General features: G+C 42.7%; 1 protein-coding gene across 4 annotated transcripts in view; it reads right to left on the minus strand.

Moving 5' to 3' along the window:
* rasa4 (RAS p21 protein activator 4) overlaps nucleotides 1-19,696 on the minus strand; it is a 71,431-nt gene that overhangs the window by 32,442 nt on the left and 19,293 nt on the right. For 3 of the 4 annotated variants that reach the window (XM_029671553.2, XM_029671552.2, XM_065023803.1), the window contains 3 exons: nucleotides 17,868-17,929; nucleotides 6,388-6,514; nucleotides 93-174 (listed from right to left, as the gene is read on the minus strand). In XM_029671553.2, the coding sequence (XP_029527413.1) occupies nucleotides 93-174; nucleotides 6,388-6,514; nucleotides 17,868-17,929 (271 nt within the window). Of the gene's footprint in view, nucleotides 1-92; nucleotides 175-6,387; nucleotides 6,515-9,343; nucleotides 9,724-17,867; nucleotides 17,930-19,696 lie in introns of those variants that run through there. The other variant, XM_029671554.2, reaches the window with a different exon arrangement.

Genomic DNA, 19,696 nt, shown 5'->3' on the forward strand with positions numbered 1-19,696 from the left:
AAGTCAAAAGGGCTGTTTCAAAACGTTTTTCCAATGAATGTATTAAATATCTTAATGTAAGGACCATGGGTGTGGGCAGGTCTTTGGCTTACCGCACTTTCGTGGGTTTTGCAGTTGTATCGTACTCTGACAAAAGGGTCCGACGCTCCATTGCGATCCTTTTTTGCAAGGTCTCTGAAGCACAAACCCACACAAAAAGGAAAGTTGAGCATTTTACAAATGAGTTGACATTGAAGCACATTGTATCTCCACTCTCCATCAGATCTGGGTCACTTAAAACAGTATGTCTTCTTTCAAACACGTCAGAAGGAGTTTGATTAAGTTCTCTCCGGTGCAATGGGATCAAAGGAATAGTCCCAAAAGTGCAAACCCGCGCACCAGGCAAGCAAAATCAAGCGCACCTAAAGTAATAAGAAAACCAATGTTATATTTTAACCCATAACCACAAGTCTAGTCTCAATCACAAACAAATGCCCTCCCACGCACCATTTGAGATGAGGTCAGTATGAGATCATTGGGGTGAGCTCAGAGAAAGTAATCAACACGCATCATAGAGGAGAGTCAGCCGGGCGTATGTCTGTCTGTGTGAATCCAGCTGCTCTGGCAGATGGGCTGAAATACCCACAGCACAGACGATGCCCCAGGTATTTATGAAGAATGAGTTCACGGAGTTTGGAAGCAGTGTGCCCAGTGCACGTAATGCTCAAACCTGTGAACAATACATAGATGGAACTGTAAGTTTGTAGTAGCCTAAACCAGACTGATTTATCAAGCTGTTTACAGCGCAAACTCAAAATAAAACATTTTTAAAAAAGGCCCAGTGCAGTCAAAAATGTGAAAAATAAAAAATAAAGGGAAAAAAATAAAAAATAAAGGGAACACTTAAACACCACAATGTAACTCCAAGTCAATCACACTTCTGTGAAATCAAACTGTCCACTTAGGAAGCAACACTGATTGACAGTAAATGTCACATGCTGTTGTGCAAATGGAATAGACAACAGGTGGAAATTATAGGCAATTAGCAAGACACCCCCAATAAAGGAGTGGTTCTGCAGATGGTGACCACAGACCACTTCTCAGTTCCTATGCTTCCTGGCTGATGTTTTGGTCACTTTTGAATACTGGCGGTGCATTCACTCTAGTGGTAGCATGAGACGGAGTCTACAACCCACACAAGTGGCTCAGGTAGTGCAGCTCATCCAGGATGACACATCAATGCGAGCTGTGGCAAGAAGCTTTGCTGTGTCTGTCAGCGTAGTGTCCAGAGCATGGAGGCGCTACCAGGAGACAGACCAGTACATCAGGAGAGGTGGAGGAGGCCAACAACCCAGCAGCAGGACCGCTACCTCCGCCTTTGTGCAAGGAGGAGCACTGCCAGAGCCCTGCAAAATGACCTCCAGCAGGCCACAAATGTGCATGTGTCTGCTCAAACGGTCAGAAACAGACTCCATGAGGCTGGTATGAGGGCCTGACGTCCACAGGTGTGGGTTGTGCTTACAGCCCAACACCGTGCAGGACATTTGGCATTTGCCAGAGAACACCAATATTGGCAAATTCGCCACTGGCGCCCTGTGCTCTTCACAGATGAAAGCAGGTTCACACTGAGCACATGTGACAGACGTGACAGTCTGGAGACACCGCGGAGAACGTTCTGCTGCCTGCAACATCCTCCAGCATGACCGGTTTGGCAGTGGGTCAGTCATGGTATGGGGTGGCATTTCTTTGGGGGAGCCGCACAGCCCTCCATGTGCTCGCCAGAGGTAGCCTGACTGCCATTAGGTACCGAGATGAGATCCTCAGACCCCTTGTGAGACCATATGCTGGTGCGGTTGGCCCTGGGTTCCTCCTAATGCAAGACAATGCTAGACCTCATGTGGCTGGAGTGTGTCAGCAGTTCCTGCAAGAGGAAGGCATTGATGCTATGGACTGGTTCGCCCGTTCCCCAGACCGGAATCCAATTGAGCACATCATGTCTCGCTTCAACCACCAACGCATCAAACTGTCCAGGACTTGGCGGATGCTTTAGTCCAGGTCTGGGAGGAGATCCCTCAGGAGACCATCCTCCACCTCATCAGGAGCATGCCCAGGCATTGTAGGAAGGTCATACAGGCACGTGGCGGCCATACACACTACTGAGCCTCATTTTGACTTGTTTTAAGGACATTACATTAAAGTTGGATCAGCCTGTAGTGTGGTTTTCCACTTTAATTTTGAGTGTGACTCCAAATCCAGACCTCCATGGGTTGATAAATTTGATTTCCATTGATAATTTGTGTGATTTTGTTGTCAGCACATTCAACTATGTAAAGAAAAAAGTATTTAATAAGAATATTTCATTCATTCAATCTAGGATGTGTTATTTTAGTGTTCCCTTTATTTTTTTGAGCAGTGTACTATACAGTGCATATAGAAAGTTCACACCCCCTTGAACTTTTTTCACATGTTGTTGTGTTACAAAGTGGGATTTAAATAGATGTAATATATATAAATATATATAACTAAAATATAGTCATTGCATAAACACTCACACATTTTGTATTGGCAAGTCTAAATTAGTTCAAAAGTAACATCACTGTGTGAAATAATAGGGGTTGACATGATTTTTTAATTACTAGCCCTTTCTCTGCCCACCATACACATGACATCTGTAAGGTCCCTCAGTCAAGTATTGAATTTCAAGCACAGATTCAACTAAAGACCAGGGAGCTTTTCAAAAGCCTCAAAGAATGGCAGTGGTTGGTAGATGGGTAACAATAACAAATCAGACATTGCATTCATCTTTAAGCATGGCCAAGTTCATAATTATGCTGTGGATGATGCAGTCGTCCTTCTGAACTGAGCTGCAGGACAGGAATGAAACCGCTTAGGGATGTCAACATGAGGCCATTGGTGATTTTAAGACACCTTCAGAGTTCAATGGCTGAGATGGAGAAAAAAACAAAACAAGGATGGAGCAATATTGTAGTGACTCCACAATAATGACCTAAATGACACCGTTACAAATAAACAGAATAAAAAGTGTTAAACCCTGAATTAAAAATGTATTATATTGAGATTTTTTGGGTCACTGGCCTACTTGCCCACAATAACCCATAATGACAAAGTGGAATTGTGTTTAATTTTTTTTTTTACAGATTAATTAAGAATGAAAAGCTGAAATGTCTTGAGTCAATAAGTATTCAATTGTTATGGAAAGCCTAAATAAGTTCAGGAGTAAAAATGTGCTTAACAAGTCACATAAATTTCATAGACTCACTCACTGCGCAATTATAGTGTTCAACATGATTTTTTAAATGACTACCTCATCTCTGTACCCCACACATACAATTATCTGTAATGTCCCTCAGTCGAGCAGCGAATTTCAAACACAGATTCAACCACAAAGACCAGGGAGGTTTCCCAATGCCGTGCTAAAAAGGCCACCTATTGGTAGACAGGTTAAAAAGCAGACATTGAATATCCCTTATTAGCATGGTGAAGTTATTGCACTTTGGATGGTGCATCAATACACACAGTCACTACAAAGATACAGGCATCCTTCCTAACTCAGTTGTCGTGGAGAGGAAGGAAACCGCTCAGGGATTTCACTATGAGGCCAATGGTGACTTTAAAACAGTTACAGAATTTAATGGTTGTGATTGAAGAGAAATTAGGATATATAAACATTGTAGTTACTCCACAATACTAATCTAATTGACAGAGTGAAAAGGGAGCCTGCACAGAAGGAAAATATTCAAAAACATGCATCCTGTTTGCAATACAGCAATAAACAAAAAATTGGCAAAGCAATTCACTTTCTGTCCTGAATAGAAAGTGTTTCGTTTGGGGTAAATCCAATATGTTACTGAGTACCACGCTGCATAATTTCAAGCATAGTGGCGGCTGTATCATGTTATGGGTATGTCTGTAATCGTTAATGACTGGGAAGTTTCTCAGGATAGAAAATAAACAAAACTGAGTAAAGCACAGGCAAAATCCTAGAGGAAACCTGGTTCAGTCTGCTTTCCACCAGACACTGGGAGATTAATTCACCTTTCAGCAGGACAATAACATAAAATACATGGGCAAATCTACACTGGAGTTACTAACCAAGAAGACAGTGACTATTCCCGAGTGGCCGAGTTACAGTTTTGACTTAAATCTAATTGAAAATCTATGGCAATACCGGAAAATGGTTGTCTAGCAATGATCAACAACCAATTTGACAAAGCTTGAAGAATTTTGAAAATATATATTTTTTAAGTGAGCAAATGTTGCACAATCCAGGTGTGGAAAGCTCTTCGACTTACACAAAGACTCATAGCTGTAGTCGCTGCCAAAGATGACTCTACAAGTATTGACTCAGGAGTGTGAAAACTTATGTAAATGAGATATCTGTATTTTCATTTTCAATAAATTAGCAAACATTTCTAAAAGCATGTTTTCACTTTGTCATTATGGGGTATAGTGTGTAGATGGGTGAGAAAAATGTTTACTTTAATTCAAGCTATAACAAAATGTGGAATAAGTACTTTCTGAAGGCACTGTATATTAGTGTTTTATTTTTGTATTAATCTAGAAAAATAGTATTGTGTAGATAGTTGACAATTTTCTTACAATTAAATACATTTTAAATCACACTTTGTATCACAGTAAAATGTGAAGAAATCCAAGAGATGTTCTATAGGCACTGTATATTTCCACTATGAGGTTGGAATAATACTGTGAAAATTATGATTATTTTCTTTTAGTGTAAGAGCATGTTTTGGTGGGATGGAGATTTGGCCTGCTTGGTGACATCACCAGGTGGTAAATTAGTTTATAGACCAATAAGAAAGAGTTCCAAACCTCTCTGCTAGATTTCAGTTTTCCCCTCACCACTCGGACTGTCCTTGCTAAATTCTTGCTTGAGAAATTGCTCTTTGCTAAGAAGCTGTTTGTTTTTAATGGTCAAACATAAAACAATCACAGTATCTAGTTTCCATCCAATTTGACAGATTCAGGCAAATTTTCAAAAATCCGCATAAAGAAAATACACACATTTTTCCATCAATGGTGTTTCCACCAAATGGACTAGTTACAGATACAATCAGTGAGGGATTACATACAGCACAAAATGTAATTTTTCGTTGAAGTTTTCATGTACCGAATAAAAATATAAAGTTTAATGTGTTTCCATTGCATTTAAATGTACCGATAGTTTTCACAAAAACTTGTGTTAAATAGCAAAAATAGCGCAAAAATAGTTTGTCCTCAGTTAAAACAATCTACCGAGTTCCAAACTGCCACTGGAAGCAACGTCAGCACAATAACTTAGTCGGGAGCTTCATGAAATGGATTTCCATGGCCGAGCTGCCGCACACAAGCCTAAGATCACCATATGCAATGCCAAGTGTCGGCTGGAGCGGTGTAAAACTCGCCACCATTGGACTCTGGAGCAGTGAAAACACAATGACATTCTAGATGATTCTGTGCTTCCAACAGTTTGGGAAGGCCCTTTCCTGTTTCACCAAGACAATGCCCCATTGCAAAAAAGTGTGGTCCATACCAAAATGGTTTGTTGAGATCAGTGTGGAAGACATTTTATTTAACTAGGCAAGTCAGTTCAGAACAAATTCTTATTTACAATGATGGCCTACACCGGCCAAACCCGGACGACACTGGGCCAATTGTGCGCCGCCCTTTGGGATTCCCAATCACAGCCGATTGTGACACAGCCTGGCCTGCACAGAACCCGGACCTCAAACCTCATCGAACACCTTTGGGATTCATTGGAATGTCGACTGCAAGCCAGGCCTAATCGCCCAACATCAATGTCCAACCTCACTAATGCTCTTGTGGCTGAAGGGAAGCAAGTCCCTGCAGCAATTTTTATCTAGTGGAAAGCCTTCACAAAAGAGTGGAGGCTGTTATAGCAGCAAAAGGGGGATCAACTCCATATTTAATGCCTGCGATTTTGGATTGAGATGTTTGACGAGCAGGTGTGCACATAATTTTGATCATGTACTGTATATAACATCCAAAACATCTGAATTATTCATAAACAATTGGTTATACATAGAGAAGTGTTAAAAACATTTTTTTAATGTATACAGTGATGGTAGACCCCACCTCATTCACTACCAATGAGCGATGTAGTTGCTGTACAAAGCGATGCCGTCCGCGTATATAGAGTAAAACCTGAGAAGTAGGTCCACCCTAGATCCCACAGGTAATTTGTCACCTAGGTAATGAATGTGTATGTACGAAGACATTTAGTAGGCAATTTTATCCAACTTCCTGTATGAGATGCATATATTTTGGTATGGATGGCCACCGCGAGAATTAAACCCACAATCCTGGCGTTGTAAGCGCTATGCCCCAACAAATGAGCCATACAGGACTAGCCCAACATCCATGTCTTACCTGGCCTCCAGTACTTGGCAGCGCAGTATTCTGGGGATGTCCCCTAACACTGATATCTGGAGGTGAATCTCCCCTTGCACCTCCTCATCTGGGTCAATCTCAGTTAGGTTCACCCAGCCGTCCAGCCCTTCAACACACAGGAAAGTTAGTGTGGGGACGAACACATGAGATATATGGTCCTATAGCAAATGCACTTTACACGCGAATAAAAAAAATAAAAAAATATATAGAGAAGAAAACATGCTCATAAAAACACTTTCCTGTTTGGGATGGCTTGTGTATTGCTCTGATGAGATAAGGTAATTCATGGAGGGGAATACAGTATGTCGTACACACACATGCTGTGAATAAATCCCACCAATAACATCCTTTCTCTGTGTCTCAGGCTTTTGGAGGCTTAATGTAAAAGACCTAATGCCTGTGATGCATTCGCTTCTGCGAGAGTAGATAGTCTACCCGGTTTAAACCTGCATTCCACAGCCTCCGAACTGGAACAGATCTACATGCACTGCAATTTGGACTCCAATATACTTGTACTCTGAATTAATATCAGACCTGGAAAACCTCTGGATAATACCAATGACTAAGGATAATAACAGATTTAGTCAACCAAGCACAAGCAATAAATTGACGACTTATCGGGAAATAAACCACAGGCAATAAGTTCCTTGATTAAAAGGAAAACATTAGGACAGCCACAGTCTCACTAAATCTGTTATTATCCTTACAGTCATTGGTATTATCCAGAGGTTTTCCAGGTCTGACATTTCAGAGTACAGTAGCTATTTCACATTTATTTCTTACATACGACTCATGTATTTGGTCAGAATTCAGCTCATCATAAAGTCAATGCAGAGAATACAGAAGCTGAATGAAACAACCAGTGAATTGACTCTTCAACCCTCCAGATAACTCTTCAACCAGTAGGCCTATTTCTTCCAGCTTCCCAATGATTTATGAAGTGTCCTATCAAGTCAGCAAGATTTCCCAGAATCGTTCTGCGTTTACCCTTGAAAGAAGTGCTATTTCTGCTGATTGATATTCCAGAGTATGTCTCTAGTCAAGCAACATTATTCTTTATTGCCGGCTGAGTGTAAGACAAAAATAAATCTGGCTACAACCACAGACATTTCCACAAAGCAGGACGGAAAAAAAGATTTGAGGCTTTTTTTTTATTAGGCTGTCTTGTTTCTAATGCAGACACAGATCATTGGTTCAGCGGACTGTGCGTGGGTTACAAACAGCCTGATCATTGGTTCAGCGGACTGTGCGTGGGTTACAAACAGCCTGATCATTGGTTCAGCGGACTGTGCGTGGGTTACAAACAGCCTGATCATTGGTTCAGCGGACTGTGCGTGGGTTACAAACAGCCTGATCATTGGTTCAGCGGACTGTGCGTGGGTTACAAACAGCCTGATCATTGGTTCAGCGGACTGTGCGTGGGTTACAAACAGCCTGATCATTGGTTCAGCGGACTGTGCGTGGGTTACAAACAGCCTGATCATTGGTTCAGCGGACTGTGCGTGGGTTACAAACAGCCTGATCATTGGTTCAGCGGACTGTGCGTGGGTTACAAACAGCCTGATCATTGGTTCAGCGGACTGTGCGTGGGTTACAAACAGCCTGATCATTGGTTCAGCGGACTGTGCGTGGGTTACAAACAGCCTGATCATTGGTTCAGCGGACTGTGCGTGGGTTACAAACAGCCTGATCATTGGTTCAGCGGACTGTGCATGGGTTACAAAACAGATGGAACATTGGGCAATGGTCTATGCTGATAGCTACTTGTGGCCATGGAGGCGATATGGGACCCTATTCCCTACATATTACATACACTATTTTTGTCAAGAGGTGCACAATATAGTGGAAAGGGTATGATTTGGGACAATCGTGGAGGCCTTAAAATTCAGACTGACAGCAGTAGTTTCATCGCCTTTATTTTGAGGGCTGTCTTGATTATCATTTATTTTTCAATCTCCATCTTAGAAGTCAAATTCCCGTTGCACTGAAAAATGTACAATTAACCATCTATTCCAGAACAAACAGTGAGAGGAGTAAGTTGTGTTGGTGACAAAGGCTTTTCTCTGAACATTGTGAAATGTTGGCTGGCATTCAGCCAGGGAACAGAAACTGGAGGAAGCGAGACTCCTGTCTACAATGGGTACAACATTGATGAAGTCATTTCAGAAAAAGTGAACTGAAACAAGAGTCGGTCAGTTTCCATTTAGAGCACAGCATGAAAAGTAATGTCAGTAGTTTTAGAGTAGAAAAATACACCAGTAACACTGAATAGTACATGTACCGTCTCTGGCTCACTAGTCCCTTTATAGGGCACTACATTTTACCAGAGCCATATGGACCCTGGTCAAAAGCAGTGCACTATAAAGGGATTAGGGTGCCATTTGGGACAGAAACCATGTGAAGACCATTCTGAGGAAACGTCGCCATCCTGTCTGTGGTATATGCTATCTCCACAAACATGTACAATGAGGGAAACTGAACTAAAAAAAAACAGAATTATATCAAATATGGATGAGTACGAGTTGACTTGACTTAAAACATTTTAAAATCAAATCACATTTTATAAAGCCCTTTTTACATCAGCAGTGCTTTACAGATACCCAGCCTAAAACACCAAAGAGCAAGAGATGCAGAAGCAGTGGCTAGGAAAAAAAATCCCCAGAAGGCAGAAGGGGTGGCCAGTCCTCTTTGGTCTGTACCAGGTTGAGATTTAAGAATATCAGTGGCCATAAAGGTCAGATAGTTTTTCCAAGATGTTCAAACGCACAAATGTTATCCACAGCATTCTGTTTAGGATTAGTATACACTTGACCAAACCTTGGTAGAGGCCAGTCGGCATCAGTGAAAGGTCTCATCCATGAAAGTGTTCAAACCGTGACTGGCAAATACACACACACACACACACACACACACACACACACTAGGGGTCTCTAACCTTTCAAGCCTTGACCTGCCTGCTTCAAAAGGTGATTCATTGCGCTCAGTCCTCTTTCCCACCCCCTTCCTCAGAGGTCCCTCTCCATACAGCCTGCTTCTCTCAAGGTTACTTCCACAGTAATCCCCCAGACACCTCAAGTGTGAGGCCCCTAGCAGAGAAGCACATTCCCACTGTCAAGCAGTAGAACATGGTCTGACATCACACAAAAGGGATCTATTTTTGTGACGGTTTTCAAACTGGAATGATTCTCATTTAATTATGTCTTCAGAAAAAAAAAGTAACATGTTGAAGGCTCTGATGGTGTAGCAGATAAAAGGGTGAGGCGTGATGACTGTTCGTCTCCTTTAATGTTTGGCCTACCGTTTAAACAAGGACCAATGAAGTCACTGTTCATCCCCTTTAATTTAAGCCTTGGTCTCTCCTTTAAAACTTCTCTGACCAACCAGGCGAAGCCTTTGTTTCCAAAGCAACGCATCTGCAATGGATTACAATGCGGAAACAAGAGGGTAGGAATATGCTTGCCCAACCCGTTATGTATAAGGACTTCCCTTAATCAAAACAATGAGAAAGCAATAGACCCCTGGACAAGTGCTCCATCTAGCCTTTGTGATTATGAGTAAGAGATGTTCTTTCGCTGTTTGTAAATGATTACCAGTCCACAAAACTGAGATCCAATGACACTGTATACAGGAGATGCAATATAAAGAAGCTAACGTTTTTCGTTGTCTTGTAGTGTACGTTGTTTGGTAAAAATGTTTGATCGTAACGCAGACTACACCAAACTGGTACAGTGGGGAGAAGAAATATTTGATAACCTGCTAAATCAGCAGTGTTTCCTACTTACAAAGCATGTAGAGGTCTGTAATTTTTATCATAGGTACACTTCAACCGTGACAGACAGAATCTAAAACAAAAATCCGGGAAATCACATTGTGTGATTTTTAAGTAATTAATTTGCATTTTATTGCATGACATAAGTATTTGATCACCTACCAACCAGTAAGAATTCCAGCTCTCACAGACCTGTTAGTTTTTCTTTAAGAAGCCCACCTGTTCTCCACTCATTACCTGTATTAACTGCACCTATTTGAACTCATTACCTGTATATAAAAGACCTGTCCACACACTCAAACAGACTCCAACCTCTCCACAATGGCCAAGACCAGGGAGCTGTGTAAGGACATCAGGGATTGAATTGTAGACCTGCACAAGGCTGGGATGGGCTACAGGACAATAGGCAAGCAGCTTGGTGAGAAGGCAACAACTGTTGGCGCAATTATTAGAAAATGGAAGAAGTTTAAGATGAGGGTCAATCACCCTCGGTCTGGGGCTCCATGCAAGATCTCACCTCGTGGGGCATCAATGATCATGAGGAAGGTGAGGGATCAGCCCAGAACTACACGGCAGAACCTGGTCAATGACCTGAAGAGAGCTGGGACCACAGTCTCAAAGAAAACCATTAGTAACACTACACCGTCATGGATAAAAATCCTGCAGCGCACGCAAGGTCCCCCTGCTCAAGCCAGCGTATGTCCAGGCCCGTCTGAAGTCTGCCAATGACCATCTGGATGATCCAGCGGAGGAATGGTAGAAGGTCATGTGGTCTGATGAGACAAAAATATATTTTTTTGGTCTAAACTCCACTCGCCATGTTTGGAGGAAGAAGAAGGAAGAACACCATCCCAACTGTGAAGCATGGAGGTGGAAATTCTTTGGGGATACTTTTCTGCAAAGGGGACAGGATGACTGCACCGTATTGAGGGGAGGATGGATGGGGCCATGTATCTCGAGATCTTGGCCAATAACCTCCTTCCCTCAGTAAGAGCATTGAAGATGGGTCGTAGCTAGGTCTTCCAGCATTACAATGACCCGAAACACACAGCCAGGGCAACTAAGGAGTGGCTCCGTAAGAAGCATCAAGGTCCTGGAGTGGCCTAGCCAGTCTCCAGACCTGAACCCAATAGAAAATCTTTGGAGGGAGCTGAAAGTCCGTATTGCCCAGCGACAGCCCCGAAACCTGAAGGATCTGGAGAAAGTCTGTATGGAGGAGTGGGCCAAAATCCCTGCTGCAGTGTGTGCAAACCTGGTCAAGAACTACAGGAAACGTATGATCTCTGTAATTGCAAACAAAGGTTTCTGTACCAAATATTAAGTTATGCTTTTCTGATGTATCAAATACTTGTAATGCAATAAAATGCTAATTAATTACTTAAAAATCAATGTGATTTTCTGGATTTTTGTTTTAGATTCCGTCTCTCACAGTTGAAGTCTACCTATGATAAAAAATTACAGACTTCTACATGCTTTGTAAGTAGGAAAACCTGCAAAATCGGCAGTGTATCAAATACTTGTTCTCCCCACTGTATATCATTGGCCTGTCTTAAGCATTCATGATGCCCTACAAAAATCCTGTATAAACAACATATCAGTCATATTATAAGAAGTAATAAACCATTATACCAGTTGGCTTGCTACCATATGAATATCAGAGTTGATCAATCAGCTCGTAATTATCTAGAAGTATCTTAGGAATTTAAACATGCTGCCACATCTTACAAATACACAATGCTCATTGGAGTTATTAGCTACACCTTTGGCAAGTTCCAGCCACCAAGACTAATGAGTGGTCCCGCCCTCGTGAGTGGCAGAAAGTCACCATCATCCCTGCGTGGGATAAAACGGAGTAAGACTACCCCCCCATGACCAGCATCGGTGTCACAACCCTACTGTGACTCAGGCCCCTCTCTTCACGAAGCTCAGTAGTCACCCCTGTGTTTTGCCCAGTGAGTCAGCCTGCCAACACTAAGGTAAGCCAGCAGGTAGAGACGATCAGACAATGGCTCAAAGCAGCGTTGGTGGGATAAGTGTTATTCTAACCATGTGACCCATTCAAATCCAGTGGGCCTTTTCTCAGTGAAAAACCAGACTTGTGAAACGAGTAAGACTTTGTTTAAAGCGCTCATTCAAGGAGTGTCCACTTGTGAACCTATGTGATCATCGTGTCCGTTATTTAGAAAACAAAAGTATGCTCTAGGGCTATGTGATGACTCACCACACCAGCGTCATGGCAACAGTGGAATGCGGGGATCCTTGAATCAATAGTCCAGATAATGACTAAGCACACAAGATGACTTTACTCCTGAACTCATCTGATCCCTTTTACTCTTACAGGGTAGAGGGAATTCCTTTACTGGAAGGACGAGTTGAAACATACACTACTGGTCAAAAGGTCTACATTGTAGAAGAATAGTGAAGACATCAAAACTATGAAATAACACATATAGAATCATGTAGTAACTAAAAAAAGTGTTAAACAAATCAACACATATTTGAGGAATCTCATTTTTTAAATAGCCACCCTTTGCCTTGATGACAGCTTTGCACACTCTTGGCATTCTCTCAACCAGCTTCATGAGGTAGTCACCTGGATTGCATTTCAATTAACAGGTGTGCCTTGTTAAAAGGTAATTTGTGGAATTTCTTTCCTTCGTAATGCGTTTGAGCCAATAAGTTGTGTTGTGACAAGGTAGGGGTGGTATACAGAAGATAGCCCTATTTGGTTAAAGATCAAGTCCATATTATGGCAAGAACAGCACAAATAAGCAAAATAAATGACAGTCCATTACTTTAAGACATGAAGGTCAGTCAATACGGAAAATGTCAAGAACTTTGAACGTTTCTTCAAGTGCAATCGCAAAAACAATCAAGCGCTATGATGAAACTGGCTCTCAAGGGGACTGCCACAGGAATGGAAGACCCAGAGTTATCCTCTGCAGCAGAGGATGAGTTCACTAGAGTTACCAGCCTCAGAAATACCAGCCTAAATAAATGCTTCTTAGAGTTCAAGTAACAGACACATCTCAACATCAACTGTTCAGGAGACCACTGTCTTGTTTTGAACGCTTTGTACAAAATAATAAAATGCAGTACTACAGGATATGTCTTAACATAGCTCTTTATTAGCTAGCTACAACTTGCATGTTCAGGTATCTCCAACCATGACCAACTGACCATGACCTAACCATCTGGGTGGTCTTAACCAATCATAGGACAGTAAGATACAGCGGTAAGATGCATCTAATATAATTCTGTATGTTTACACATATGAATATTACATCCCCCTTCTTTTAAAACAAACAAAAAATGTTTACATATTATATTCTATGCGTTTCTTTTGAAAACATGCTCTGCAGTTTGAACTCAAGGTAAGTAACCATTTATATATTGCATACTAGACCAACTGAATCAACATAGACTCTGAACAATAATCCAACATACTGTTACTTTTCGAACAAGGGATTCTCAGCAACTCAGCTCTCACAGTAGAAATGACATCTTAACATTTCAAACAAATACAATACCAAAGCATTTAAAGTGAACTTTCAATAACAAGTTTACAGTCTGAAACTCTTCTCGGGCAGCGATCCGCCTACACCCTTTGACATTTCACAGGTCTAGGACAGCTCTGGGTTTGACCTCTCTCCCTGACCTTATGCGATATGATGCTGAGCATGCTTGTGTGTCAGTCAACAGCTCTTGTGGTGTGCAGGTAAGTATGTTGTGCGGTGTGTGTGTGTGTGTAGTTCATCACACTCTCTTTCAGGGGAACAGTTCATCTCATCAGTGTGTTGTTCTTTTGTGTTCAGTAGGTGACGACGATTGCAACTGCTGGCTTCCAGAGGCCATTCTGACTCTCCGTCGATCAGTGGTGGCAGTGGTCTGGCTGACCTGTCGTAGTATCACTTTTGTTGTTGTTGTCTCTGTGCACGTTTTTCATGCATTTCCTTGTAGCTGACGACCTCAGGTTGCAGCTGCTGGTTGGTGCTGGGAAGGATGGAGCGAAGTCTGCGGCTCATCAAGAGCTAGCCCAGCTCTCGAAGTTGTCAACTGGAGTGTTGCGGTATTCAAGGAGACTGAGCTAGGGGTCTCTCTTGTCTGCTTTTGCTTTGTCCATGAATGATTTAGCAATCTGCACAGATTTTTCAGCAAGGCCATTACTTTGAGGGTAATGTGGGCTTGTGATGACATGTGTGAACTCCCATGCTTTTGTGAAGGATTCAAACTCATTTGATTTGTAACAGGGCCCATTGTCAGATATTAAAGTCTCTACAATACCATGCCTGGCAAAGGATGCTTTCAGCTTGTGTATCACAGCTGCAGATGTGGTGCTGTGAAGCTTGTCGAGTTCGAAGTATCTGCTGTAGTAGTCCACTGTTACGATGTAGTCCTCGTTGATCCAGGTGAACAGATCGGTTGTCACGACCTGCTAGGGTCGGTCTGGGATACAGTGAGGTAACATTGGCTCTTTGGTGTTTGAGGGGCGTCATTCAAGACATATGGCGCATTTACTAACAATGTCCTCTATTTGTTTGTACATTCCGGGCCAAAACAAAATGTCCTGTGCTCTCTGTTTGCACTTTTCCATGCCCATGTGTCCAGCATGGATCTTTGTCAAAATCTCTTCTCTGAGACTGGTAGGAATAATGATTTTCTCTCCTTTGAAAATGATTCCGTTGATCTGTGATTGTGATGAACTACGGTTCCAGAATTCCAGATGCTCAGAGGGCATTTTCTCCTCAGGCCATCCATCCTGTATGACTTTCCTCAGCTGTGCGAGTTGTGAGTCCTTTTCTGTTTCTGCTTGGATCTCCTTCAGTTTTGTGTCACTAACTGGTAAGTTGCTGTACACAGTGTGCACTTGCATGTCCATGCCTTCACTGAGGCTGCTGTCCTTATAGGTAAGAAACTTCCTGGAGAGCGTGTCTGCGACAGGGATGTCTTTGCCTGGATGGTGAGTGATTGTGAAGTCGTATTTCTGTAGCCTTGGCGGGGCTGCGGCTAGTGGTTTCCTCATAATTGACTCAAGGGGCTTGTGGTCGGATTCCACAATGACTTGTCGTCCATATACGTACTGATGGAAACATTTACATCCAAACAGAATGGCGTAGAGCTCCTTTTCGATTTGAGCGTAGTTGATTTCACAGTCCAAGAGATTGGGAAGCGTAACCAATGGGCTTTCCTTCTGGCAGTAGCACTGCACCTAGTCCATACTTCACTGCATCCACTTGGGAGTCTGAGCTCTTTGTTGGGGTCATAGTAGGCAAGGATTGGTCCTGGTTCTCTCGTGATCAAGAAACTCGCTGGACTGCTTTAGCAGTAGACGCAGGGGTGCATTAGCCAAGTTCGCACCCAGGCTCTCCAATGCTAAGTAATTGACCATGCCAAGCACTGTTTCCAGCTCTGCACGGTTCTTTGGTGGCACCATTTCTTTTATAGCTAAGATCTTCTGTGGATCTGGCTTGATTCCAGTCGCTCTGAGAAGATGTCCGAAGTAGCTGACCTCTGTAGCGCCGACTGTGCTCTTCTCGGGGTTGAGCCGGACTCCTCTTTAGTTCGACCAAAGACAAGGATGTCGTCCACAATTGTCACAACTCCGTCGAGGCCTTCATACACTTCATCGATCTTTCGCTGAAACTCGTCTTGGGCTGAGATAATCTCAAAAGGCAGGCGACGGAACCTGTAGCGTCCAAACGGTGTGTTGAATGTTGTGAGCTTAGATGACTCTTCTGTGAGCTTGATAACCCAGTAGCCTGATCTAGCGTCCATGACACTGAAGTAGTGTGCTCCCGCTAGCTTGTGTGCGATGCCAACTAGCGTCGGTAAAGGATAATGGGGGCGTTTGATAGCCTTGTTCAAGTCTCTTGGGTCGAGGCATACCCGGAGCTTCCCTGTGCGTGGTTTCTCCACCACCACTAACGCGTTTACCCAGTCAGTCGGTTCTGTAACCTTGGTGACTATGTCAGATTTGGAGAGCATGGAGCACTCTTTCTTCAGATGGGCACGGAGAGCAAGGGGAATATTTCTCAGTGGGTAGACCACAGGGGTTGCGTCTGGGTCAAGATGAATGGTATATTCTCCTGGGAATAATCCTATTCCTTTAAAAACATCAGCAAACTCCTCCAGTACATTTTGTCTCTACTGGTGCTGTCACTGATAAAACTAGCTTGAGGTCCATGTCTAAACATGCTTTAAGACCTAGCACTGCAGGTGCTCCAGTGTCAACAACGTAAAAGTCCAACATCATGTCACTTTCCTTGTATTTGCATTTGAAAGTGCATGTACCTTTTACTGGGAGCTGTTCACCACCATAACCAGTCAGTCTGCATGTGGTGGGCTGTAGCTCGCATTCAGATGTCAAGCTGCGGTACTTATTCAGAGGAATAATGTTTACTTGTGCAGCAGTGTCTAGTTTGAACTTTAGCTCTTTGCCTTGTGTTCCTATCTCAATATCAGCGAAGGCTTGCTCTGTCTCTGATATTTGACTTTTCTGTGTCACTTAATCAATAAACAGTTCATCAGCGTTTGACTTTTTGATTGACATTTCATCTTCACTCACTGCGTGTAACGTTTTTTCCACGGTAAGCTCTGCACACATTTGCAAAGTGATTCCATTTTCCACATTTAGTACACTGTTTGCCTTTAGCTGGGCAATTTCCTTGTTCGCCATGCACTTTGTATCCACAATATCCACATGTTTTGGGGCGTTGTAAGAGTCAAACAGTGTACTAAATGTGGTAAATGGAATCACTTTTCAAAAGTGTGTAGAGCTTACCGTGGAAAAACATTAGAGTGAAGATGAAATGTCTGGTGGATCTTTGTACTTTGGTCTGGATTCCAAATGGGAGATTATTGGTTCCAACCGCCATGTCTTTGTGAGAAGCGGTGTGGGGGAACGATGATCTCCACATGTGTATTTCCCACCGTAAAGCATGGAGGAGGTGGTGTTATTGTGTGGGGGTGATTTGGCTGGTGACACTGTCAGTGATTTATTTAGAATTCAAGGTACACTTAACCAGCATGGCTACCACAGCATTCTGCAGCGATACGCCATCCCACCAGGCTGTGGAAGGGCTATTTTACCAAGAAGGAGAGTGATGGGTGCTGCATCAGATGACCTGGCCTCCACAATCCCCCAAACAAATTGAGATGGTTTGGGATGAGTCAGACCGCAGAGTGAAGGAAAAGCAGTCAACAAGTGCTCAGCATATGTGGGAACTCCTTCAATACTGTTGAAAAAGCATTTCAGGTGAAGCTGGTTGAAAGAATGCCAAGAGTGTGCAAAGTTGTCATCAAGGCAAAGGGTGGCTATTTGAAATATATTTTTATTTAACACTTTTTGGGTTTCTACATGATTCCATGTGTTATTTCATAGTTTGATGTCTTTACTATTATTCTACAATTTAGTGAGTGTTCTAAAACTTTTGACCGGTAGTGTACCGTAGTTCAACAATATGGGTTCATTTGACCCGACAACATGCTAAGATCAACTAGCTTACTCCAGTCTCCTCTCTGTCGTCATTTCTGAGAACATGGAAGTTGCTATAACTCAAAGAAATTGGTCAGTGTTAGCATAAAGGAAAGTGCACATGACTAAATAATTGGACATGTTTTGGGCCAAAACACCGCTTTATATTGCCTCAGGCCATGATTTGAGGAAAACACAGCCACAGCGAGGTCTCACCTTGTGGTTTGGCAGCCAAGGCTTCCTTATTGATCGATACCTTCCCGATGACGTCATCACGGCTGGAACGACACAAGGGCTACAGGTTAGGTATATTCCACTGAACTTGCTCTTCAAGTTTGTACCACTGTCAATAATAAATTCATATGAGTCTGCAGTGTGTATGTTTACCACAATGCAGGCTAGCAGTCACGGGTTTTTCTTGCACAATAGTGTAGTTTTAGCAACTTCTCATGTCCAAAGGTCTTATGATAAGTCAATGGGTCACTTGTATATGCTAGCTCAATCAGCTTACTGGTTTATACCGGCGCAGCCGTTTTTTGCACACCGCAGCTGATTGCAAGCCCAGGGAAAAGAGGACGCTAAATACCCCTGAAATTTGTTGAGACAACTAAATTATAATTTAAAAAATAGGTCTACAGTGCATTCGGAAAGTATTCAGACTGCTTGACTCGTATCACATTTTGTTACGTTACAGCCTTGTTCTAAAATGTATTCAATTGTTTTCCCCTCAAATCTACACACAATACCCCGTAATGACAACGCAAAAACATGTTTAGACATTTTTGCAAATGTATATAAAAAAACAACAACTGAAATATCACTTTTACATAAGCATGCAGACCCTTTACTCAGTACTTTGTTTTAGCATCATTGGCAGCGATTAAAGCCTTGCGTCTTCTTGGGTATGACACTACAAGCTTGACACACCTGTATTTTGAGAGTTTCTCCTTTCTTCTCTGCAGATCCTCAAGCTCTGTCAGGTTGGATGGGGAGCGTTGCTGCACAGCTATTTTCAGGTCTCTCCAGAGATGTTCGATCGGGTTTAAGTCCGGGCTCTGGCTGGGCCACTTAAGGACATTCAGAGACTTGTCACAAAGCCACTCCTGCATTGTCTGTGTGCTTAAGGTCAATTTCTTGTTGGAAGGTGAACTTTTACCCCAGCTTTTGCCCCAGAGGTCCTGAGCAGGTTTTCATCTAGGATCTCTGTACTTGGCTCCGTTCATCTTTGTCTCGATCCTGGCTCCCAGTCCCTGCAGCTGGTGCCAGTTTCCTCCAGACATGATGCTTGGCATTCAGGCCAAAGAGTTCAATCTTGGTTTCATCAGACCAGATAACCTTGTTTCTCATGGTCAGAGTGCTTTAGGTGCCTTTTGGCAAACTCCAAGCGAGCTGTCATGTGCCTTTAATGAGGAGTGGCTTCCGTCTGGCCACTCTACCATAAAGGCCTGATTGGTAGAGTGCTACAGAGATGGTTGTCTTCTGGGAGGTTCTCACATTTCCACAGAGGAATTCTGGAGCGCTGTCAGAGTGACCATTTGGTTCTTGGTCACCTCCCTGACCATTGCCCTTCTCCCCCGGTTGCCCAGATTGGCCGGGCGTCCAGCTCTAGGAAGAGTCTTGGTGATTCCAAACTTTTTCCATTTAAGAATGATGGAGGCCACTGTTCTTGGGTACCTTCAACGCTACAATTTTTTGGGGTATCCTTACTCAGATCTATGCTGACACAATCATGTCTCAGGGCTCTACAGACAAATACTTCAACCTCATGGCTTGGTTTTTGCTCTGAAATGCACTGTAAACTGTGGGACCTTATATATAGACAGGTGTGTGCCTTCCAAATCAGTTGAATATACCACAGATGGACTCCAATCAAGTCGTAGAGACATCTCAAGGATGATCAATGGAAACAGGATGCATCTGAGCTCAATTTTGAGTCTCATATCAAAGGGTCTGAATACTAATGGAAAGAAAGGTTTCGTTTTTTAAAATTATACATTTGCAAACATTTCTAAAAACCTGATTTCACTTTGTCATTATGGGATATT

This window comes from Oncorhynchus nerka, linkage group LG10 (genome assembly GCF_034236695.1).
Source record: "Oncorhynchus nerka isolate Pitt River linkage group LG10, Oner_Uvic_2.0, whole genome shotgun sequence".
Lineage (NCBI taxonomy): Eukaryota > Metazoa > Chordata > Actinopteri > Salmoniformes > Salmonidae > Oncorhynchus > Oncorhynchus nerka.